At 53.3% G+C, this 25,196-nt stretch overlaps 1 protein-coding gene across 1 annotated transcript; it reads left to right on the plus strand.

Moving 5' to 3' along the window:
- On the plus strand, positions 1-25,196 carry IGFBP2 (insulin like growth factor binding protein 2). Its single transcript, XM_027051162.2, has 4 exons — positions 1-555; positions 21,970-22,199; positions 22,946-23,086; positions 24,696-25,196. The coding sequence occupies exons 1-4, from the start codon at positions 99-101 to the stop codon at positions 24,858-24,860; spliced, it is 993 nt and encodes a 330-aa protein (XP_026906963.1). The 5' UTR covers positions 1-98; the 3' UTR covers positions 24,861-25,196.

Below are 25,196 nucleotides of genomic sequence, written 5' to 3' on the forward strand. Positions count from 1 at the left end.
GCGGGGGAGGAGGAAGAAGCGGAGGAGGCGGCTCCCGCGCTCGCAGGGCCGTGCCACCTGCCCGCTCGCTCGCCGCCGTCGCGCTCACCACCGCCAACATGCTGCCGAGACTGGGCGGCCCCGCGCTGCCGCTGCTCCTGCCGCCCTCGCTGCTGCTGCTGCTGCCGCTGCTGCTGGGCGCCGGCGGCGGCCGCGGGGTGCGCGCCGAGGTGCTGTTCCGCTGCCCGCCCTGCACGCCCGAACGCCTGGCCGCCTGCGGGCCCCCGCCGGCCGCGCCGCCCGCCGCCGCCGCCTCCGCCGCAGCGTCCGGGGTGGCCGGCGACGCCCGCGCGCCCTGCGCCGAGCTGGTCCGTGAGCCGGGCTGCGGCTGCTGCTCCGTGTGCGCCCGGCTGGAGGGCGAGGCGTGCGGCGTCTACACCCCGCGCTGCGCCCAGGGGCTGCGCTGCTATCCCCACCCGGGCTCCGAGCTGCCCCTGCAGGCGCTGGTCCTGGGCGAGGGCACTTGCGAAAAGCGCCGGGACGCCGAGTACGGCGCCAGCCCCGAGCAGGTTGCAGGTAACGCGGGGCTGGGACAGCTAGTTCGGAGAAACTTGGAGGGCAGCGGAGCGCTGGGGGCGGCCGTGCCGCGGGGGACAGGCGTGGGGCCCGGGGCTCCGCGACCGCTTGAGCGGCGAGAGAGCGGAGTCCTCGACCCGCAGTGGGGCGGCTGCTGGGAGGGGGACCCGAAAGTCCGGCCCGGGGAGGGGAGCTGGAGTCAGAGCGTGCGGGAGAGCCCTGGCTGCTTACTGATTTGGTCGGGACATACGGGCAGCGGAAAGGCATCTCGGGTTACCCTAGTCTTCCCCGGCTGGAACGTACCTTGACTTCTATTTTGGAGGGGGGATTTGCCGTGGTGGGGGGTGGGGAGGGTGTTGGTCAGACCCCGGGGAGTGAGAGCTTGAGGCTTATTTGGGGAGCACAGCTTGAGTCGGTGACCGCCGACCAGAGGTTCCTGGAAAGGTGCCGGTGGAGGACGCTGCTGGGGGGCGGAGGCTGGCGGGTGCCGGTGACTTCGGGGACGTCTGGGGAGAACGGGCGCTAGGAGGAGGCGGCGGCTCGTCGAGGGACCCTTCCTTCTGCGATTGTAAGGTGGGAAGAAAGGACTTGCTGGCACTTTGTGGGGTGGGGAGAAAGGAAAACGAGCGCTACTCGTGCATCTCGTTTAGGGGGAACAATGCAAGAGGGGCGCTTGGGAGGCTCAGCCCAGCGGTTCAGTCTGTGTAACTTAAGCCGGGTGGCGGGCTGCAGCCCCGGGTGAGCCTGGGACCGCCGTGCCGCTCACTGGAGCATCTGGGCCCCGGGGCGGACGGCAGGGGGATGCGGGGCGCTGGACGCAGCCGTTCTTACCGCAGGGAGGTGTCACCCCCGTCCTAATCCGAGGGATTCTTCCTGTCCGGTAGAACGGGGCGGGGGAGGGGGGGGGCTGGGAGCCTTTGTAAGGGATCCTCATTCCCCAACCCCCCCAAACCGGGCTGTCAGAATCTCACTTTTGTTTTTGTTTTCCGTTCGCTTTTAAAATTACAAAAACCTCCCGCCCCCGTGGCCTGGAGGAAACTGTAATTACTTTCTTTCTTCTTGGACACCGTTGGGAAAGGTGTCCATTGCCTGCTGCTGTTGCTTAAAAAGCAAGCGAGCCTGACCAAGTTCCTCAAGCTTTTTAGAAAAAGAAAGAAGAGAATAAGTGAACACGTTCTTGCCTGTAAGCTTCTGCGGCCCTAGTACAACTTTCCCCACCCCCCTCCCCAAGACCCCCGGCCCCCCTACTCTTCCTCCAACCAGCTATTGTGTTTCCCCTGTTCTCCTTGAGAATGAAATTGGGGGTCAGAGTTGAAATATTTCTTCTATTGCTCTGGCTCATTTTGACCTTGAGTGCAGAGCAAGTTAGGGCTTCCTCCCAGGGAGCCAGAAGAACCACTGAGTCCTTTCTTCTGCCTCTGCTTGCTTCCCTCCCCAGCGTGTCTCGCCTCCAAGTTAACCCTTCTCTCCTGCTTCTCTTAGAAAGTAATAAAAGGAAAAGTCTTGGTCCTGCCTTCCTCCTCCATTGCCCCCCCTTCGCACCCCCCATGCCCCCCACCAGGGAGGTGCTATGCTTTCTGAGCTGAACTCTGACCAACTAAACATCTTCCTCAGCAGGATGAACTTTTCCAAAGGCCTCCAAGTTCATAGACTCGCTTGGATTTTGACCATCTTAACACAGTGCGTGGTACAGGTCCTTCCTGACCATCGTAGAATTGTTTTTTCATTCTTCATCCTTCTCGCTGGCAGCCCGAAAACCGGCTCTCCTGCTTCCAAGCCCCAGAACAGATGCAGGAGATTCTCTCCATTCACTCCTCCCTAGAGCCCCAGAGGGGGGAGTTGTCAGGGGAGCCCAGGGACAATGGGGTGAGTTCATGGGAAGAATGTCACTCTGGATTTTCTGCCTGGTTATGGGACTCCTTTCCGCCAGCTAGCCCCAGCTGCCTCCTCAGCCTTCTCCTCCCAGTGCCCAGACAGACGCCTTCCGCATTTTTCTCTTGTGTTCCAGACTGGGAAGAGGGGACACCAGGTTGGGGGCGGGGGTGGGAGCTAGATGTAGAAGCCCAGTGGGCACCCTGGAAAGGAGTGACCCAGAGCAGGGTGCTCAGGGGTCAGTAGGGCTGGGGGAAAGGGGGCACGGTGGGGAGAAGCCTGGGCTGGCAGGGATGCAGGGAAGACAGGGGCAAGTTTGGAGGCTTCTGTGCAGGAGAGGGTCTTGGGCTGGGGCAGGGTTGCAGCCCTGCTTGGAGAGCTCCGGGGTCCGGGTTGGGGGCAGGGGCAGACACTGGCCCAGAGGGGACCATAGCGCTGAGTGCTGCTGCCTCCCCCTCTCCCTCTCCCATCCCCTTTTCTCCCCTCTCTGAAGAACCGGCTCTCTCCCATCCCAGCCTGCATTCCTCTTTGAGCAGGTTGCTTTTGAGAATTTTAAACACACCCTCTTATTTTGAGGCAGAAAACCCCAGCAGTTCCGGCTTTGCTGTTAGCTCTTTTGTCTTTGTTCCCAGGACTCAGGGGCCGTGTTGCTGACTTCCTGGGGACGGCTGGGATGCAGGGGGCGGGGGTGGGCACATCTGCGGGTGCTGAGCCTGCGTCCCTTGGGGGCGAGGGGTCGGGACTGGTTGGTTCAGAGCCACTCAGAAGTGAGACTGAGGGTTGGAGTAGGTGAGCCTGGAAGAAAAATGGGGGGGGGGGGCTGAGATGTGGTGAGGTCTGGATCTTAACAGCGCGTGGGTGTGTTTGCTGGTGGAGTGGGCAGAAGTGCCTAGAAATGTCGGGGTAAGAAGAGGAAGTGGGCTGGGGCCCGGCCGGGCCCTTTCAGAATTCTGGGCCGGCGGGGCGACTGGCTCCTTCAGCATCTCCCCTGCCTCCTTCCCCGCCGGGTACAATGCCTGGGATTATGCCGAGGGGCGGAGCCGCCCAAGTGGCCGTCTGGCCCGCTGCACATATAAAGGTGCTATAGAAATGTGCAGTCATTCAAAGTCCCGGGGCAGGCAGGCCGGCAGGCGGGCGGGTCTGAGGAGGCTTTTGCATCTGCAGTTGCTGGGGGAGCGGGAGCGGGAGGGGGGGGGCAGAGGCGAGCCCTGATTTACAGTGGTTCCGTGCAGCTTCAAAAAAGGGGAGAAAAGCAATGGGGCTTCTGGCTCAAAGCGCTGTTTTGCATCTTGTCTTGCATAAATTTGCATACTGAGTTCAAAGTCGTAAAATAGACTTGGGGAATGAGTGGGACCCACTGTCACCGATTGCTAACACCACTACCTTCCGCCACCCTCCCCCCTTCTGGACAGAACACCCAGAACTAACTCTGCTAAGCTGCTCTGAGTCACCACTGGAAGGAGGAGATGGGGGGGTTGAGGGCTACTGCTCCTGGGTCTCTGGGAGGGAGCTGTGTAGTTCCTGGGCCACAGGACCCAGCAGGGTGTGGCTGGGTGCACTCTGGCCTTGGAGGCAGGTCTGATCCGGAGGGTGTGGCTCTGACAGGTCCGGAACCCGCTAGGCAGGCAGTGTTTGGCCAGCTGCCTCCTCCGGCCATTGTGCATGGAGGGCTGGAATTTGAGTAAGTCATAGAATCTGGGTTTTTGCCTGCAGTCTCCTTACTCACCTTCCACTTATGTCCAGATTGTTCACTGAGATAGTTCCCTTTGTGTGGTAGCCATGATCCCATCCATTCCTTTGACAGAGGTATTTGAAGAAGCTTCGAGAAAAAAAAAATCGTACACAAGGTCAAAGGATCTTAGGAAAACAAAATCCAGGGCCAGGAATCTCTGAATTAGAAGAGGTGGTGGAAAGAAGAACCTAACTGTTCGTGACCACCGCAGGGGTCTATCTGTGCACCGGTTCTTGGTCAAGTCAGACTGTTGAGTTTCCTGGTAGGCAGAGGGAAGAGGGAAGCTTAGGTGGTTTTCACCGTTAGCTTACCTTAGCATTGAGCTTTAAAATGAAAATTTCAGGCAAATCATTCCTTTGGGTTAGGGGACAACATGGAAGTTAGTCCTAGAAAAATAACTGCGTGTTATTCGAGAGCAGGCTCACATTCAGTCACCACTGTCCAACATTCGAGGGCTTAATTTGAGAGACTCACTGTACTGTGGCCCATTTATCAGGTCAGAATATAGTTGGGTCTCAGGTTAGCTAATCCCTGCCGTAGAAAATTGGATGTGCAATTGCTAAATTTTGGTACCGGGAAGTTTTGAAAGTCCTTGGGTCCAATGAAAAGCAGAACAGGACAGTACCTGGCCGGGGTGGGTGGGGGGTGGGGCGGGGGGGGGGGCATGCACAGCAGGGGGTGCTGAAGGGAATGAAGATGAGCAGAAAATACACAGGCTGTGCCCACATTTGGTTTTGTCGTTGACCCTCCTCATACCCTACAACAGGGTACCAACAACAACAATGAGAGGATTGGTTATTATTATTGTTGAAGAGCCTCCATGACCAGAGGCTACATTTAGTTTCAGTCTGTCCCTTCCTAGTGTTCCCAGTCCCCCTTTCCTCCCCTGCTTTCTCCATTCTGCCTTCTTAACCACCCCCTCACCCCCACCCCAGCATTGGTCTCCCATGCATCTCCCACTGTGGTTAGGTCTTGAACACCTGGCTGGATGCTAAGTAGGTGGGAAGGGCTCGAGAAAATGGCATGGAAAATCTATCGCCCCCAGCCTTCCACGGGAATCCAGGTAGATGGAGACCAGGGAGGTGATTGGGGGTTGGAATGCTGGCAACCAGTCTAATCCTGAAATGATGGTGGTTGGAAGCCTCGGCAGGGGCCAGGCTGTGTGGGTGGGGAAGTGGCCATGTTCCCTAAGCGGGTTTGTGCTAAGGCTGCTCCCGCTGACACCGAGGCACAGAGGAGCAAGATTATGCTTTTTAGTCGCCAGGGGAGCTGGTGTTCTGCTTGGCAGATGTTCTAGGCCTCTCTAATACTTCTTGAGGTCTCTGGCCAGCATTTTGCTGAGGTGGCAGGCAGCTGCCAGGGGTTCAGCCACCTTCCCATCTGCGCTCATCCTTTTATGAACTGATTTCTTCGCCTGCTTTGTCTCCTGACTTACAAGATCCTTGTGAAGGAGAGGGGGAGGCTTTTTACCCCCATTTCACAGGTGTGGACTCTGAGGCTCATCAACGGATGCCTTAGCAGTAAATAATGAGATGAGAGGCTGACCTTTCCTCTGTACCCCTCTGCCCCCATGGCCAAGTAAGGGATGGGGCTGTCGGCAGGAAAAGCCTTTGACCCTGTCAGCCAGAAAGTTTGTTCCTGGACACCTGCCATGTGCAGCTGATGCATGGGCCAGGTTCCTTACTGCCAGGTTCGGTGGTGTGCATTCCCTCAAGTCCACTGAGAGACCCAAGTCCTGGGGACTTCAGAGGGGGAAGTGGCCAGTGTGCGGCAGGCAGGGGAGACCAAAGGGTCCCAGGGTGGGGCAAGAAGAGCTGGTGGGCAGCAGATGATGCTGGAAGCAGCCTGGCCTCTGCCGTCAGGATGACCGGGTTCCATTGCAGCCCTGTCTTCGAGATCTTGATTGCTGATGCCCAAGGGCCTTCCTCAAATACCAGTTTCCCTGTTGGTGAAATGGGGGTGATTGTATCTCTTCATGGGGTGCCTGTGGGGCTGGCAAGTGTCTGGCACATAGTAGGTTCTCACACACATTAGCTGCCTTAATGTCCACAAGCTGCGTCTCCTCTCTGACGCTTAGTTCGGTGGCCTTTAGAACGGAGGCCAAACTGGCTGTGCCAGGCAGGCCACTCGTCTCTCTGCAGGCTTTACCATGGACTTGAGTGGCCTCATCTTGGTGTGAAGTTGTTCCAGTTCAAAGCCCAGTTTGCAGCCACATACGTGTCACCCAAGGCAAGAGTTTCCTTATCTGTAAACCAAATATAGATAGTACCACTCCGTGGGGTGGTGCTTGCATGCGTGTGTATTTGTGTGTGTGTGTGTGCTTAGGTGTGTAAAGCTAGATAATAAGACAAAGCCGAGCACTTTGGCGGTGTGTGTGTGTGTGTGTAATGCTTCTGTCGGGAGTGGAGAGACTGAGGGGACAGAAGTGGCTCTGGAGTTTGGACCCTGGGTACTTGTGCTGGCTTGCTGCTCATAAGCAGGTGACAGGGCAGAGTTCTGCCTTCATCCAGCCCGCCAACCGTTAGGACCCAGCCCTCCAACTGCAGGTTCTCAGAGGACCAGGGAATCTCTGAGGCCACGTTTCAGGGGTGGGAGGCAGCTTCCTCCATGGACAACCCCCTACAGGAAACCTGCTGGGATCCAGGCTTCAGAATAATAGGGTCCGGGAGGAACCAGACCCGTCTCAGCCCCCTTAGTGCGTAGGGCATGTGTGAGGGTGTACGTTCACTGAGTTGACAAAGCCAGTGAAGGGACTCCGTGGCCCTGATTTCCTGCTCCAGGAAAATGGGCTTTCACATCTATCCTGGCTGAGCCTAGGGTGCCAGAAAGTTGAACGTGATCCTGGCAAAGAAACTGGACGTTCTATCCAAAAAGTGACGTTTCCTTACTACGCTGTCTCCAGAGTTGACTTCACCCCCGAGTCGGGGAGTGGCGCCTCATTTTGAAGGGTTGATGGGTTCTCGACAGGAACGCTGGGCGGGGGAGTGTTTTCTGGGCCCTGAGATTCTTCCTAATGTCTCATTCCATCTGTGGTCCCAGAGAGCCCTCCGAGTGACCGCCTGTCTGGGCATAACGATACAGTGACTCTGTTCTTGAGCATTCTGGTAGAGGGGAGGCCCCAGGAAGCAGAGAACGGGGGTTGCTCGAGTCATCAGGGGTCAGCATATGCTTATGGTGGTGACAAAGCACAGGATCTGCCACTGGGAATCCAAGGTGGCCAGTTCCTTGGACTCTGGGGGCCTTTGTGATTGTGGGGAGGGGGGCACAGGAGGAAAAGCCCACTGGACAGCTGGGGTAGTAGATTCAGAGAAGCTTGTTGGCTTTCAGGTTCCAGGGTAACTGCCCCCACCCTCACCCCCACCTCCACAATGAGTAGAGTGTCTGGGCTATAGATTTTTTTTTTTTCTCTCCTGGAAAATGGACCATCCCCTGTGCCCCTCCCCCTGCTCGGCCACTCCTGCCCTTTAACAAAGCCAGGGAGGATCTGCTCTGGCTCAGCTCCTGGGTGTCAGTCAGGACGCAGAGGGAGACCTTGCTCAGACAGCCACCTCCCCCGGAAAGAAATACAGAGTCGACTGTAGTCAGGAATTGTTTCTTTCCTCCCCCCGCCGCCTTTTTTTAAGCAGGGGGAGGGGGCACTTGGCAGCCCGTGGGGCCCCTTCTGGCCGCCAGCCCCGCATCTCTTCCTGGCTGTTGGGAGGTAGCAGGAGCGGAGATTGGGGAGAAGGGGCAGGGGCTGGCCGGCCTCCAGCTGCGGGGCAGGAGAATTGGCCCCCATGCTCCAGTTCAGCCGGCCGGCTCGGAGCCAGGCCTGGGGTTTCTAATTAGCGGATGGGTATAGGTGTGTCAGCCCGTGTTTCATTCAAGGAGCTGAGTTCTGGGAGGCAGGAAGCCAGGAGGGGCGCAGAGCCCAGGAAGGCCTCAGCAAGCTGGGGAGGTGGGACTGGGGGAGACTTAGCGTACTCAACCCCTGAGAAGTCAAGGAGGTGGGAGGCTTCCAGCTGGAGGGAGCGGAGCCGGATTGCAGAGTGCAGTCAAAGGGTCTACCCCAAAGGGTAAGTGACAAAATGACGGTAATCAAAATTGCTTTTTCTCTAGACATGGGCCACTTTCACCAAAGCGCCTGTAGGGTTTTTTTTTTTTATTTTGTGTTTTCCAGCTCTGTTTTAGCCTCAGGATTCTCCCCACTTGACAGATGAAGAAATCAAGGCTACGTTCAGGTTCCAGTGGCGAGGCGAGCACAGACCAGAATGGAGTCTGGGTCTCCAGATTCTCATTCCGGGGCTCCATTCCATCAGACTCACGCATGCAAAAAAGCAGCGAATTATATATTGCTGCTCAGAAAAGCTCCTTTTCCCTGGGAGGCAGTAATTAAGGCATAACTTCTCAAAAACGTTCCTTTATGCAACTCCCCAGGAAGTTTCTTTCAGGTCTATTGTCTTGGCTTCTGGATGGGGGTGCCAAGTTGCCCCTGGATGGTGAACTTGCTTTCTAAAGTGCCCGAGGCCAAGATAAAATGAAAATGGCGGTTCCCTCGGGCCCTGACTCTGCAGCTGCCTGATAACCCTGGGTAGTTTCTGTGGCAACAGTGGCAGGAGGTGTGTTGGGAGGGATAAAAGGGGGGTGGGGGTGGGGTGGGTGTATGGATCAGAAGGCTTTTGAGGTTGGGTGGGGCTGGCTGGTATCTGACTGATGACTTCCCTCCCTGGGAAGATGAGGGTCCCATGGAGGTGCAGAAGGGACGAGGTGGTGGGGGACAGAAGAAACAAAGCCCTGGGGTTAAAAGCCTTCAATGGCATCTTTCCGTAGGTGATGCCGATGGCCAGATTAGATGCCTTTCTGGTTGGGTAAGAGCTATAAAGCTGAACAACCTGGATTTGGTTTTGGCTTTGCCATTGTCTACATGACTTTGTGCAATTGGCCTCAAACACCATGGTTGTTTTTTTTTTGGGGGGGGGGGTCAAGGTGAGTGTGGATAAGAAATTATCAACCTCATGTGATTGCTTGATGATAAGACAAAGTTATGTACATAAGCCACTTAGCACAGAAACTCAGATAATCGGGTGAAGTCATACAGGTTCTGACCGCCCCCCGCCCCTCCACCCTTAACCTCCTTCCTTGTTCCTCTAGTCTCAACACCCAGAAAAGAGGAGAAGGCAAATGCCTCTTTTTCCATGTCCTCTGATGGGCCAAGTTTATTAAGAAGAGGCACTTAAGAATCCATTTCACAGGCATGGCTTCTTCCACGGGGTGTAGCTTACCTGGACAGCTGCCCTTTGCTTTGGAAAGTCCAGAATGGGGTTAGCGGCGGCGGGTTTTCCACTGGACAGTCGTGGCCTTTGATGCCACTGTCATTCACTACGGCTCTACCAGTGGTGGAGGGCCCAGCCCGTTTATGTCCCAGAGGTGAGGGTTCCCATTTGAACCCATTTGCTTGTCTCTGGTTCAGCTTGCTGCCTCTAAAGGGAGCATAAGCAAGGAAGACCCCTGATGCGATGCAGTATTCTATCAGACACAATTAGTGAACTTTTAGTTGAAGAGAAAGAAAAGCATGGTGACCTATTTAAAGACACTTATTTATATTCAGGACACTTCTTGTGCTGGTTTGAGAGTGTGGCAGGCAATCCTGGACATCCTTACAGGTTTTTAGTTTCTGTTTGCACCCTCTGGGTTCAATTTGTCAGGCCTACAGTCTCTGGGAACAGTCTTATGGGGATGGACAAGAGGTAGGCCGAAGGGGAGGGTGGGAGGAGAGAGGTGGGTAGAACCCAGTCTTTATCACTCTGGGAGCTACTCTGTGGGGAACTGAGCTCTTTGGAACTGAGCACAGGCACAGTTGTTTGTATATGGGTCCCCTGGGAGGGAAGCGTCTTTTCTCTCCCATCTCGTGCTTCCATTTAATGATTTCTTTTTTTTTTTTTTTTTTTCTTTAACTCCTGACCGTCCTTGCTGCTCGGGGGCCTGGATGGTGAGGGAGAGGCCAGGAAAGTGAGGAGAAGTAATACAACATGATATTCTAGGCCAGGACTCCAGGTGGGATGTTCTCCAAATAGTTAGCTTTCCTGAGGTTTAAATGTTTGTTTGTTTGCGTATTTATTTATTTGTTTATATTATTTATTTTGAGGGAGAGAGAGGGAGAGAGAGAGAGAGAGAGAGAGAGAGAGAGAGAGAGAGAATCTCCAGCAGGCTCTGCACTGTCAGAGCAGAGCCCAACGTGGGGCTCGATCCCACAAACTGTGAGATCATGACCTGAAGCAAAATCAAGTCGGAGGCTTAACTGTCTGAGCCACCCAGGTGGCCCCTTTTGTTTCTGCTTTTCTTTAAAGCACTATGGAAGTGAAGTCCAAGTTTGTGTCTTCAAGAAGCTCTTCCTTTGGAGGAGGAGGGCAAAGCATGGAGCGACGGCTTTTAGCCAGTGAGCTCTGGGACATTTTTTGTGTATGGTTAGGGAGGCGGGAGGGAAGTTCACTCAAATTCCAAGAGTGCCTTGCCCAGGGTTGCCCTTCATAGTCTCAGTCAAGCGGCCTTTGGACATTTCGGAAGCCATATTGTCCATCCTCCCTCCTCCTTGAAAGGCTTTCCCTAAACCATGCGGTTTTTCCCATCTGCAGTTTGTTACCTGTTTTAGTCCTTCCTGTGAAACTCTTGAGTGGCTTCTACCCTGGCTCTCTCCTGTTTCAGTTTGAAGCTACTATCTCTCTGGGCCTCGAGGAACAGGTGCATCCCTTCCACTGGGCATGACTGGCCCTTGGGCACCTCCCCCACTGCACACCTCCAGTGCCCTGTGGGCTATACTAGGATGTGCTCGTCCCTTGGCTTTCCGTTCTCAGACCTGCACCGTCTTGATTCCTTTGTCGTCCCCTCCTTGACCCTATGACTGTCTTCTACTCTCTTTGGGTCTTTCCTCTGACTCATTTCCCACTTCTTTTTGTTTTTTGTTTTTTCTTTTTTTAACGTTTATTCATAGTTGAAAGACAGAGAGAGACAGAGTGTGAGCAGGGGGAGGGCAGAGAGAGAGGGAGACACAGAATCCGAAGCAGGCACCAGGCTCCGAGCTGTCAGCACAGAGCCCGACATGGGGCTCGAACTCATGAACTGCGAGATCATGACCTGAGCTGAAGTCGGATGCTCAACTGACTGAGCCACTCAGGCTCCCCTCATTTCCCACTTCTTCATGCCACAGAGACCTGGCCAGGAGCCCCTGGTGATAGGTGGCCATGGTGACACTACTCTGGCCTCAGAGTGGCAGGGCAGTTGTCCAAATCACTGATGTTCGGTCCTTTTCCAGCCAGTGGGCTTTCAGAGGCACCCCAAGTTACAAATACCCCTCTTGACAAGGACCTGGAAGAGTGAGTGCAGTGAAGGAAGGGACTTTTTCTTTTTAAAGTTTATTTATTTATTTTGAGAGAGAGAGCAGGAGGGGGGCAGAGAGAGAGAGAGAGAGAGAGAGAGAGAGAGAGAGAGAATCCCAGCTTGGGGTTCAAACTCATGAACCATGAGATCATGACCTGAGCCAAAATCAAGAGCTGCAGGAGGCCTGAAGAGGCCTGAGCCACCCAGGCACCCCATGAGGGATGGGACTTTTTTTTTAATGTTTATTTTTGAGGGAGAGAGCGTGAGCCTATGCACACAAGTGGGAGAGGAGCAGAGAGAGAGGGAGGCAGAGAATCCAAAGCAGGCTCCATGCTGTCCTCGCAAAGCCCTGTGCAGGGCTCGGACTCACAAACCGTGAGATCGTGACCTGAGCCTAGTCGGTTGCTCAACCGACCGAGCTCCCCAACTGCCCTAGGAAGTGACTTTTAAAAGAAAAACGGTTGCGGAGTGCCTGGCTGGCTTGGTTGGTGGAGTGGGTGACTCTTGATCTTGGGGTTGTGGGTTTGAGCCCCACATTGCATGTAGAGATTACTGATTACTTAAAAATAAAATCTTAAAATGGTAACACTGCAGCCAATAATAAGAATAACGCAGTAACTCCAGTCTACCACCCAGAATTGGGAGCAGTTGATATTTTGTCATTTTTGCTTTATGTCTCTTTAAAAATCTTTTCCTGATGGCCTTCCCCACCAGCCTCTTGTTGCCGTCCCTTGTCCCCAGAGGCAGCCACCGGCATGCATTACTTAGTGTTTCTTTTCCTCGGCTAAACAAATTTGCTAATGGATAGCCAGCATCTGGATTTGTTCTCTGAAGATAAGTTAAATGTGCCCAAGAGGTGTCCTTCTGCCACTTTTTTGCTCTGTCAATATTAGGTTTTTGAGATCTGTTCATGTTGGGTAGATCTCTGAGCGATCACGGGTCAGAGTGATTCTTGCCAGCTGTTGGGTATTATTCCATTGTTATTACTCTGCTGATTTTATTCATCCATTCTCCTGTTTGGATCGCATTGCCGATGGTGTTTTTTGCAACCACAGATGATGCCGTAATGAACATTGTTGCCCATGTGCCCACCGCACGCATATCTGAGAGATGTCGAATCACTGGGTCAGGCTCATTCTTCCCGTTCCCATAGTCCCCGGTCCAAGTTTGCACCAAAGTACACCGTCTGCTCCCATGGGCTTTCGGCAGACAGGTCACCTTGCTGGGTTGTTGGATGACTTCAGTTGAACCGGAGGAGAAATGTTTGGGACCCACAGAAAGGAGTGAAAGCTGAGAGTGCTGTTTGCCATCTTGGTATCAGTTTCTCTGGCTCTTAAGGACAGCCTGGCTCACTGAATCCCAGAGGACCTTGGCTGAATTTGAGCATGTTTTTGTTTTCTCAAACGTTCTGCCTCAGCGCTGACCCTCCCCAGGTCTTTGCCATTCCAGGAATGACCCTGGTGTTTATAAAGCAGCCCGTTAGGGAGTGCGTAGGCAGGGAAGTTCTGTAGAGGCCGTGCTATTTCTGCAGCGGTGTGAGGGCATGCTCTAGAAATCTCCATGATGCCTGGCCAAGAAGGACCCCCTGTGTGCACCCAGGCATGCGTGTGTGTCTGTTTCTGAACCCGTGAGTCTAGGGGCGGAAAGAGCTCACGGGGCTGTGTCTTCGCAGAGCGTGTCTGTGAAGTCATATCTTTTGAAAAGAGGAGGCCTCTTTCCCATCACTAGCAAGTTCTCCAGGAATCTGAGGGCAGAGAGAGAGAAGCACAAAGGAAGGGGGCCTTGGAAATGCCAGAGCTTGAAGGAGGTTGTTAAAAATACAGAGTCCCCGACCCTTGCCGAGGCTTGCTAGTTCACAGACAGGTGAAGTCTAGGACCATTTTTAGCAAGCTCTTTGGATGATTTCTCTTTTTCTTTCTTTTTTTTTTTAATGGGAAATTTCTTTATATTTTACTTTTTTATAGTTTTTTTTAACTTGTTTTATTTTTAATTTTTTTAAATTTACATCCAAATTAGTTAGCATATAGTGCAACAGTGATTTCAGGAGTAGATTCCTTAATGCCCTTTATCCATTTAGCCCATCCCCCCCTCCCACAACCCCTCCAGCAGCCCTCAGTTTGTTCTCCATATTTAAGAGTCTCTTATGTTTTGTCCCCTCCCTGTTTTTATATTATTTTTCGTTTCCTTCCCTTATGTTCATCTGTTTTGTATCTTAAATTCCACATATGAGCGATATATTTGTCTTTCTATGACTGACTTGTTTCACTTAGCACAGTACCCTCTGGTTCCATCCACATTGTTGCAAATGGCAAGATTTCATTCTTTTTGATTGCCGGGTAATACTCCATTGTATATATAAACCACCTCTTCTGTATCCATTCGTCCATCGATGAACATTTGGGCTCTTGCCATACTTTGGCTATTGTCGATAGTGCTGCTGTAAACATGGAGGTGCATGTGTCCCTTTGAAACAGCACACCTTTATCCCGTGGATAAATGCCTAGTAGTGCAATTGCTGGGTCATGGGGTAGTTCTATTTTTAGTTTTTTGAGGAACCTCCATACTGTTTTCCTGAGTGGCTGCACCAGCTTGCATTGCCATCTTCAGATGGTTTCTGACAAACACCCATGACTGGGAGCCGTTCCCGTAACCTAACTCCCTGAATTTGTAAATGAACACACTGAACCCTGCACATCTTGACCATAGAAGGTTTTTTTTTTTTAAGTAATGAACATCCAATGTGGGGCTCAAACTCTGACCCAGAGATCAAGAGTCCCATGTTCTACCGACTGAGCCAGCCAGGTCTCCCATATACTGAGGCCTACACATCTTTTAAAACGTATTTTTTTTAATACTTATTTTTGAGAGAAAGAGAGAGAGAGGCAGAGAGAGAGGGAGACACAGAATCTGAAGTGGGCTTCAGGCTCCAAGCTCTGAGCTGTCAGCACAGAGCCCAGCGTGGTGCTCGAACTCACGAGCCACGAGCCCATGACCTGAGCCGAAGTCAGGCACCTAACTGACTGAGCCACCCGGGTGTCCCTTGAAGCCTACACCTCTTAAACACCGTGTCGAGCATCATTCAGAGTCCCAGGCATGATGGTAGCAGGGGAGCAGAACCTTGGACACCACCCCCCACCCCCAGCTTTCACACCAGCACTTCTCTTCCTATTATGGCCAAAGCTTTGAACCCAAGAGCTGTTGTTCCAAAGGGAATCCAGAAGGTTTAGGGTGGTTTGGCAAGCAGTGGGCCCTCTGCCCTGCTTTCGTACACTGTCACCAGTAGCAGGCGACTCCTTCCCTGTGTGAGCGTGGGTACCGGCCATTCCCCTCCCCAGAGCTTATGAGCTCAGCAGCACTTGGCTGGGCGATAAGCCTGAGGCAGTTGCGGGTGCAGGGAGATGGTCCCCAGCTGAGAATGGCCAGGTCCTGCACTTGTGTGCCATAACCTGGATGACCTGTGGATCTAGAACATCCGAAGAGTCTGCTCGGAGCTGTTTCCTACCACAAGGGAGTTCCTTTTGTTCTAAAGCTGTGCTGAGGAGCTACCGGTCTGTTGCCAAAGGGGTTTCTCCCAGAAGGTGGTAGTGTCTGAGACCTCAGATTTGCTTTGCAGGCAGCCATGCAGGGAGCAGGGCCTTAGAGGGTGGGGAGAGAATGGGAAGGGAGTTTGGAAGGAAGCTGGGTGTCAGCAGGAGGTAGATGGGCTGACCAGGAGAACATCATTCGCGAAGCTGGAATGTGCCCCGCACGCAGCAGCTGTCCATGTACACACGGCTGCCACCTGCTGCCTCTGACCTTTAGGCAAAAGGGTGGAGGGAAACACATAAGCAGTGTCACTTACCCAGAGAGACAAAGGACCTCAGCTGAAAAATAACAAGCTCCCCTTTCTTCTGTACCCATTGTTAACTTCTGCCTCCCTCCCCACCTCCCAGCATGGCCTGGATTATCCCACCCCAGCCTTGGTGGCCTGCATTATTACACATAGTGGCCACAATCAGCCATCCAAAGGGACTGGCTTCAAATTCTCTGAAACAAAAGCTGTTTCCCCTGTATGTTGGTGAATTTGTCTGTGAGCCCTGTCTGCCCTGTGCATGCAAGGCAGTTATGAGCCACCTCCCCTCCCTCCTTCCATGTCTTCTTCTCTCCCTCCCTCTCTGCTTCCCTTGCTCCCTCCCTTTTCTTCCTTCCCATAGATTCTGTAAAGTTAAAGTAATTTAGGCAAATCCACACTCGCCCAAGGACTTCCATCAAATGGTGGACAACGATGCTGTTTAGCGACATACAGAATTCCTATAATCAACAAAATCAGGCTTTAGAAGAAACATGCAAATAGTATTCTAGAACTTTCTTGTAACTCATTTTCCCCCCATGTGCGTGGCCATTCTACAGATCAGCTATCACCCACCCTTCCCCTCTGCCTAGCAAATACGTCTTTCATTTACCCGTTAGATCATCTGCACATTTCTTCTGAAGCTTGCTTCTCCCATGTTGGGCAAATGCTAACAACACTGTATCCAGTTTAAGTAGCGATCATCCTGTATCCGGTAGCAACCTTCACTTTAGTAGGATTATTATTTGCATTTGTCACTCTTGAGGAGTTGGAGCTCAGAGAGGTTAGAGGGTTTGGCTACAGTCATGGGTGAATCATAAACAGCAAAGCCAGGCCTGGCATTCAGGTCTCTTGACTCCTGCAATTCTTTGCCCATTTGAGCTTGCTAGTGAATTGTCCTCTGCCCTGGATGTTCATGGAGAAGCTGTCCAGGAGGAAAGAGGAAGATGGTAAGTTAGTATTCATTCTTTTGCTCAACACGTGTCAAGATTAAGTGCATTTGGGGAGAGACCAACAAAGGGAGCCATGTGAGGTCTGTGCCCAGCTAGAATGGAACCAGGAAAGCAACCCGCGTCACCCCGGCCCATTACTCAGAATCCAGTCTTACAGGGCCTGGAATGCTATCACCTGTTTGAAGGAGGTGAATCCACTGGAGGGAATGATAGATTTAGGGTCAGATTGGATGCTTCCCTGCGGTGTTCCCAGCTCTTAGATTTCCAAATAGTCAGGAGGTAGACTAAAGAGAAGGTTGGAAAATGGCTAGGTTTTCTTCAGGGTGGGGGAAAGACAAGAAGAAAGGAAGGAGACCTTAATCTGTTGTGAAGATGTGGTGTATTTCTGGGGAAATTCCCTTTTCTCACCAGGCCTGCGTTAAGGACAGAGCCTCATATTCTAAGCAAGAGGGAGTAGGGGGTTGCTTTTGGATCTGGGGGGCCTATTTTCTTGAATGCTTTAAGGTCTTCCTTAGATCAGGAATCACCAACTGTCCTTTGGAGCACTGAGGTCAGAGCATCGCGCTAGGGGAAGATGGGGTTTCATGAGAGTAAGGATCTGATCCGTCGGACCCAAGGGTCCATGACCTTCATGGAGTAAGGGCATCAGTGCTACAATCCAGCGAGATTACACTGGGGGAAAAAAGTCTAGGCCAGAATTAAAATTTAAAACTAGGGTATTAATGCGTAGTCTAGAATGCAGAATGCAGGTGTAAGTAAAGCCCTATCTTCTGGAATGTCTGCTTCCAGCTGCCCTCCTGGGCCACTCAGTAAGGCTGCGTCAGAGAACAGCGTGGGGACCCCACGCCAATTGTGAAGCATCTCTGATGGTGGCACGGAGGTTGTGTGTGCTCCTGTAGACCACATGGTAGTCCAGCTGGGCCTCGAGTTTGGTGTCTGTAAAATGGGGCAGCTCGTCCATTGCCTCTCATTCTACTGGCCTTTCTCCTCTCCAGCCCCCCTCCAGGTGCATGAGGTCGAGCGGTGTGGCAGTCCACTACGCGGGATGGGAGTTCTCACGCTTCAGGTCCTCCGGTGTCTCCCCCACTTTGGAAAAGCTTTCCTTTCCATATATAATGGGTGAATTCCCTGTTTCGGTGTTGAACCATTGCCCGGGATGCTATATAGAGAGTGGCTAATCCTTAGGGGAAAGTCTCCGGGAGCCTCTGAGCCTGAAGCCTTTTCCAGTTATGTGATCTGGGCTGCTAAGAACCATTTCTTAGACTGACCTTTGCACTGCAGCCCACGGAGCTGCATACATAAGTGGTTGCATAATAAATATTATTCTGAACCTCACTCTCAGGCCGAAAAAAAAATGCAGCCTAGTATTTTTGTTCCGAGGGCAGATTCCATCTCTAGCTGGAGTTCTACATCTGGAATGTTCTCCTGCGGATTGCTTCTGTCACCTATAAGAGAACATATGGGAAGAACTGGGTAATAACGTGACGATGCCCTTGTCCTACTGAGCGTAGGGGATGCCACGTGAGCACTTCCCCGAGCCGGGGGTAGGAGGGGCGGGAAATGGGAGCAGCTGAGAGCTGACTCCGTGTGCTCCTGCTGTGTGCCTGGCACTGCGTGTATGTGCAGCTTCTGGAATCTGGCTGCCCGCTGGAGGCAGGTGCTGTTTGTCCGCGGTTTACAGATGAGCCTTGCAGCCACAGAGAGCTTAAGTAACTTGTCTGGGGCTGCACAGCTAAGTGGTAGACCTGGAATTCAGTCCGGCGATTAGACTTTGGAGCCTGAATTCTTGAACCGCCTTGGCTGGAAATGTAACCGCCAAGGAATCGAGGCTTTCCTCAGCCTACAGTCTTTTCTGAGCCCCACCCCGTCAGCTCGCTGATCTCCTTCCCTGGGCTTCCATTTCAAGGTGTGGAGTGTCAGCATGTGCGTCAGCAAATCGGACCCGGACCCGTGGATTTCTTCATCCTATTGGCATGTTCGTTGGCAGCATTGAGATCAATAACGGAATGGGACAAAACATAGCCTTGAATCCAAGTGGCCTCTGCGAGGGTGGACAAACTGACCTTGACTCTAGAGAGATCGGGGCTGTCTCAGGACAGGAAGCTGAGTCCGTCCTTGGAGAAGACTGTCCAGTCGGCCCGCATCTTCTGGGACCTGGTGCAGGGCTGTGTTAGGGACTCTGTGGACCCTGGACGCCTTTGCGTTTGTGGCTTTTCCTCTGTGAGAAAAAGTTCCAAAATCATATTTGGTAACTGCATCTAATAACGGAAAGTATTGTATATTAAGACCTTTTTTTTTTTTTTTAATGTAAAAGCTTATTTTTCTTTTTGATTTTAAAGTGGATACATTTCCTAGGCCCCTGGATGCCTGTGCGTGTTGCACCTAATGACGGGCCAGCCCTGCCTAGAGCCGCTAGGCCTGATGTGTACTTACCTATACGCCTCTCTTTCATCCAGCCTGTTTCTTTCTCTTTCTTTTTCTTTAAGTGAGGCTGGTAACTTTTTTTTTTTAAGTTTATTTATTTATTTTTGAGAGAGAGAGAGAGAGAGAGAGAGAGAGAGAGAGAGAGAAAATAAGCCGGGGAGGGACAGAGAGAGAGAGGAGAGAGGGAGACACAGAATCCGAAGCAGGCTCCAGGCTCTGAGCTGTCAGCGCAGAGCCCCTTGTGGGGCTCGAACCCACGAACCGTGAGATCATGACTTGAGCCGAAGTTGGACGCTTAACCGACTGAGCCCCCCAGGCGCCCCCATCTAACATGTTTCCACAGTTTGTTGTGAGCAGTAAAGGTGGGCTGACCTCTGAGACTCAGCCAGGGGATGCTGCTTTGGCCCCTCTGAGTGGTCTGAGGGCGGGGAGAGCTCAGGGAAGGGGAACCAGCAGCCTGGGAGTCCTCTGGATGCCTAGGGAAGACCCCCCCTCTGTCGGAAGGGAGACTAGTGGGCCAGAAGTGTGTTGGAGATGGGAGAGTGGCGGATGGTCTTAGCTGAGGGAGGGGAATGTGGTAGAACTCAGATCAACCTTACGTGGGGCCTGGGGTCATCGGTGCTGGGCTGGGCAACTTCCAGGCCTCTGGATAAAGCCTAACTTCTGAACGGCGGTTTTCAGTGGGGGGGCGCTTTTGCCTCCCGGGGCCTTTTGGCAATTTGTGGAGGTATCTTTGCCATCTGGTAGGGAGGGGCCCAGGATACTGCTTGGCATCCTGTAATGCACAGAACAGCTCCCCAGTGAATCCTCTGGTCCCAGTGTCGGTGGTGCCGGGTTGGGAATCAGGGTTGGTGATGAAAATTTGGGGTGGGTTGATGGGTCCACTCTTACATGACGGGACAGGACTCCCACCCAGCTCGATGGTCAACGCTTCAAATAGCTCTTCCCCTGCAGGTGGTGTTGGGGCTTCTGGAACAGGATTTAATCCGTGGTCAGTTTACTTAGGGTAATACCCAGGCTACCCAGACATTAATCCCATCCCCTTTTGGATGTCTCAAGGTCATTGTCATTAGTCAAGACAACTCTTGTTTTGGGCTACAGAATGTGGAAGTCCTCAGGGGTCATCGATGGGTATGGAGTTGTGAGCTCTGCACTAAATATCCCCAAAGTTCTTATGTTGGGTTCTTTTTAGCGTCCTCGTTTCTCCCTGCCATTTGATGCTTCTTGCCACTATCCACGTGCCTTTTTTCTTTCTCCTTTTAATTTTGTTGATTTTATTCTGTGGTGGCCTTGGGAACCAGACATCCAGAAACCGGGCTTGCTGGAGCCATGCTGCTGTGAACCGTCTGTGTTCTTCCTGTGCCGAATGTCCCCGCGCCTTGTGAGGAAAGCGCTAGAATTTGACCACGCATGGGTACAGTGACAGCTGTTCTGATGTTCGGGGGCTTCTGTTCCTCTGCTTCCTGGTCCTCGGTCGGGTTCCACATTGCCGAGATAACAGATGACTGAGGCCGTCTTCATCACTGTCAGAGTAATAACTATCACAAGCGGGGCCTGGGTTTCTGTGTTCCAGGCCTTATCTTAACTGCTTGGCCTCTAACATGCTCTCAACCGTCTTGCGAGGCGGGAGCTGGTAGGATCCGACAATTGAGCTAAGAAAACAGAGGCGCAGAGAGGTTATGTGTGCAGGAGAAATACAGCTGGCATAAAAAATGGGGGAGCTGGGATTCGACCCTACCAAGTAGTGCTCCCTAGTCTGGAGATAATGTGCAGGGTTTCTGAAGGAAACCGCTGTAGCTGGTGGGGACACCTGGGCCAGGTGGCAGGTGCCTGGTCTCCTGGAGCCTTCTGGAGCATGCTCCGTGAGAGCAGGTGCCAGTTCCCCATGGTACTCATGAGTGTCCCCATCCCTTAGTTGGCAAGTGAGAGTGAATGCCACAGCTTTCGCACAGGGCAGGGTCTGCTCTTTCTACCGTGAACACTGGTCAGGACAGGGGCCATCTGAGCCCACGACGCTGAATTCTGAGAGGACAACCAGGTTCTAAGTGCGTCACCTGAAACTCTTGGGTAGAAATATTTTAGGAGCCATGCAGTCATGTTATCAGGGCTGTAAGTTTTTGAAGGCACGAAAAAGGGGAAGAAAAAATGGGCCAAATTGGTTTAGAAACATCCCCTCCACATCTGTAGGTCTTGTTGGGACCTGAAGGGGGACCACTCAGGGGGGCATGGTCTGAGACCCTGTTTGCTCTGCCTTGTGTGCAAGGGGCTGTTTGAGTCCCAGCCGTCCTAGGGCCCTTGGGGATTTGGCCCCCTTGTTATGACTCTTCCGTACCATCCTGTTCCTCTGGCCTGGCCGTTGGGTGTATACACCTGAGCCAGTGTGAGACTGGGGTTGCCGGGAGCTGTTCTCAAGGCTCCCTCCACCCTGAGCTATGCACTTAGTAGGAACCTTTCCCTGTTGTTGACTGGTGGTTGAAGAAAGTTGAAAGAGACTTAACATGCTCCTTGGACAAGCATCTGGGTGAGGCTACGTGCCTTGTGATAAGCCAAAACTACAGAGCTGGACGGGTTCCTGTGCCTGGGGCTGGCGGTGGCGTGTGTGGACAGACATGGGAACAGTCCAGGGCCGCCGGGACCGTGCTGGAGCGGTCGTGGGACTGAGTCATGGGGGCACGTGAGAAGGGGGCCGTTGGGCAAATGAAGAGTAGCAGCAGGGGTGATGGAAACCGTGGGTTCTGGTGGTGATTCCCCACCTTCTCCCTTGCCAGACATGGCATGTGCCCTTTTAGGTCACGGATGATGAAGATCTTAAACTGCAGGTTATGGCAGGTGAATCTGGGAGGTCTTTCTAGAGGAGAATGATGGATCCAGAAGGACTCAATCCCATTCCATGGTGAAAGCCTTGCAGACACGTTCATCCTTCTGTGCTCCTTTGCTGTGCCTTGGATGGAGGCAGAACCGGCCAGGCCTCCCAGGCATTTTGCTGGGGTCGGACGGCCTGCGTTCAGATCCCGGATTTGTGGTCTTGGTCATTCTCGTGCGCCTTGACATGTCTCTCTGCCAAAGTTGGGGTAATGCCCTCACCCCGCCCAAGAGTTGCTGCGAAACTGAAATTGACAGTCCATGTAAATTGCTTAGCTCAACTGCATGGATATCAGTCCTCTCCATCTCCAGGGGTTCAGACAGTTGCTGGGGGGCCCGCCGCTCTAGAAACAGCACCCTGAGCTGGTCTTCCCTTCCTCTCTCTGCAGACAACGGAGATGAGCACGCTGAGGGAGGTCTGGTTGAGAACCACGTGGACGGGACCGTGAACCTGTTGGGCGGTGGAGGCAGTGCTGGTAGGAAGCCCCTCAAGTCAGGCATGAAGGAGCTGGCCGTGTTCCGGGAGAAGGTCACCGAGCAGCACCGGCAGATGGGGAAGGGTGGCAAACATCACCTTGGCCTGGATGAGCCCAAGAAGCTGCGGCCACCACCTGGCAGGGTCAGAGGGGCCGGGTCTGGCTGGAGGGGCGGGAGGACATGTAAAAGGGGTCTCGCGGTGGGGGAGGGCACCCAGTACCATCCGAGTCCTGTGTTGCCGGAAGGCAAAGCACTTTCCTTTCTGGTTCTGCCACTAACATATTCAGTGACCTTCAGACTGATCACTGTCTCCTTTGGGGGCCTCAGTATTTCTGGCTGTGCAAGGGACTGGGCATACGGTTTCTTGAAGTCCCTTCCTTCTGAAACCTCCACACTTCTGCTTGGCAAGGAAGTGGATGCTAGAGATGAGGCCGGACCTCCTTAGACTTGCTCAGTCTCGCTGGGATATGCCCTTCCCTCTCCCCAGCTCAGCTCTGTTGTCTTGGGTCTTGGCCTGGCTGGGTTGATGGAAAGAAATGGTGGTTGGCCCACTGGGTTGGAGTAGAGATGCTCTAGAGACAGCCACTTGAATTCACGTTTTGCAAGTAGATCCCATTTTGATCCCTGAAAGCCACTGACACAGAACGAGAGAGGGGTGAAAACTCCTATCCACGTGACTTTCTTCAGAGAGTGGAGTGGGGCACAATGACATATCCATGAGGTCGCTGTCGGAAGTCCCTGGTTCCACCAACTTGCTGGGTGACCTTGGGAAAATCCCTTCCCTGTGCATGAACTTCTTTCTGAGGTTGTTCCCAGGACCCGTGTTTTGTGAGCTCAGTCTCACTCCGAGCTCCCTCTTTGCCCCTCTGTGTCTGTCTGTGCCCACAGACCCCCTGCCAGCAGGAATTGGACCAGGTCCTGGAGCGGATCTCCACCATGCACCTTCCAGATGAGCGGGGCCCCCTGGAGCACCTCTACTCCTTGCACATCCCCAACTGTGACAAGCACGGCCTGTATAACCTCAAACAGGTGAGAGAGGATCTCCTTGGCCTTGGGCCCCGGGTGTGCTTGTCCCTGCCCCACCCACCTGTCATCCTCTGAGGTCTGAATGCTGAGGGGGCGTGGGGAGGCCAGCTGCCAGGCCTCTGCACCTCCAGACGCAGAGGCTGACTCCACCTACCCAGCCACCTGCCATCAGCACTTGGGGTCCAGGTTGGGAGGGAGCCTCTGGGAAAAGAGATGTCGGGCTACCCTAATGCCTGTCAACTTATTATTGAGCATTAGAATCGCCTGGCAGTGACTCCTGGGCCTTACCATTCCAGAAAGTTGGGTGGGGACCAAAAACAGTTTTTTTTTTTATGTTTATTCATTTTTAAGAGAGAGAGAGACAGAGACAGAGACAGAAACAGAAACAGAGCATGAACAGGGGAGGGGCAGAGAGAGAGGGAGACAGAGAATCTGAAGCAGGCTCCAGGCTCTAAGTTGTCAGCACAGAGCCAGACGCGGGGCTTGAACCCCAAGAACCACAAGATCATGCCCTGAGTCAAAGTTGGGTGCTTAATTGACTGAGCCACCCAAGCACGCCAAGGATTTGCATTTCTAATAAACTCTCAGGGATTGCTGATGATCCGTGAGCTATACTTGCAGAATCACGGATTTAAACCATTGACAAGTAGTCTCTGCTGACCCCTAAGGGGTCTTACTCCCCCACTTTCCTCACAGCCCAGGCAGGCATCCTGCCCCCTCTAAATATCAGTGTAGTATTCAAAGCTATTTGTACACGTGCCCTCGAAATGTCAGCTGACTACTTCATTTGGAGATCAAAAGTGGAAATAGTGATCTCTTCTAATGAAAGACAGGCTGTGGCTGGTCCCTTATGGGTAACTAAAGGGGTTTTCAATGGTAATTAGTTTATGGGTAAGAGCAGGGACCCTGGGACAGGAATGCTTGGGTTCTTATCTCAGCCACGCCTCTTACTAGCTGTGTGACGTTGGGCAAGTTACTTAACCTATCTGTGCTTCCTTCTGATCATCTGTAAAGTGGTGAAATAATGGCACCTAACTCACAAGGTGGCTGTGCTGACTCGGTGTGAGGAGTGAGCGACTCCTGATCTGAGGGTCATGAGTACGAGCCCCACGATGGGGGTAGAGATCACTTAAATAAATACGCTTTTAAAAAAAAGCGTTGTAAACTGTAAATGAGCAGTGTGTAGACTGTTCTCACGGTGCAAAGCACCTGCTAGGGGCCTGTGCTAGTGCTGACTTCTACTGTCACGTGCTGTTTTCCCTTCACGCTATGACTGAACTCCAGTCCGCTGGGCCCCCACTGGATGGTCCCCCCTCCTGCCGGTGGGCACTGAGTCGTTTCGATGTGGGGCATCCCCCACTAGCGTGGTCCCTGGGCCAGAGCACCAGCATCACGCGGGAGCCAGACAGAGTCTTAGCCCTGCTCCGGGCCTCCTGAAGGGGAATCTGCATTTCAGGGAGGTCCCCTCGCACCCTTCACGGCTGAGAAGACCACCGCGCGGCACCCTAGCTTGGGCGCCCCGTAGCTGCTCGGCAAACCTCGGGCTGAGGGAAGCAGGGAAAGCTGGTGGCCTCAGGCCTGTCCTCCATACCCTTCTCTTCTCCTTCCTCAGTGCAAGATGTCTCTGAACGGGCAGCGTGGGGAGTGCTGGTGTGTGAACCCCAACACTGGGAAGCTGATCCAGGGAGCCCCCACCATCCGGGGGGACCCCGAGTGTCATCTCTTCTACAATGAGCAGCAGGAGGCTCGTGGGGTACATACCCAGCGGATGCAGTAAACCACAGCCAGCCGGTGCCTGGCACCCCCCGCTCCCGCCCCCTCTCCAAACACGGGCAGAGAGAGGAGAGCCTTGCGTGGTGGGCGGGGAGGGTTTTCCAGGAGTGTTGACACGTGTATTTATATTTGGAAAGAGACCAGCACCGAGCTCGGCACACCCCCGCCTTCCCCCTCCCCAGATGCCTGCACCCCCCCCCACCCTTCTCCTGTCCCTGCTGGGGAGGAAGGGGCAGTTGCAGTGGTGGAGCTGGGGTGAAGATTTGGGGGGGGGGAAAGAAATTTTTATTTTTGAACCCCCGTGTCTCTTTTGCTTAAGATTAAAGGAAGGAAAAATAAA

Source organism: Acinonyx jubatus, chromosome C1, assembly GCF_027475565.1.
Source record: "Acinonyx jubatus isolate Ajub_Pintada_27869175 chromosome C1, VMU_Ajub_asm_v1.0, whole genome shotgun sequence".
Classification (NCBI taxonomy): Eukaryota; Metazoa; Chordata; class Mammalia; order Carnivora; family Felidae; genus Acinonyx; species Acinonyx jubatus.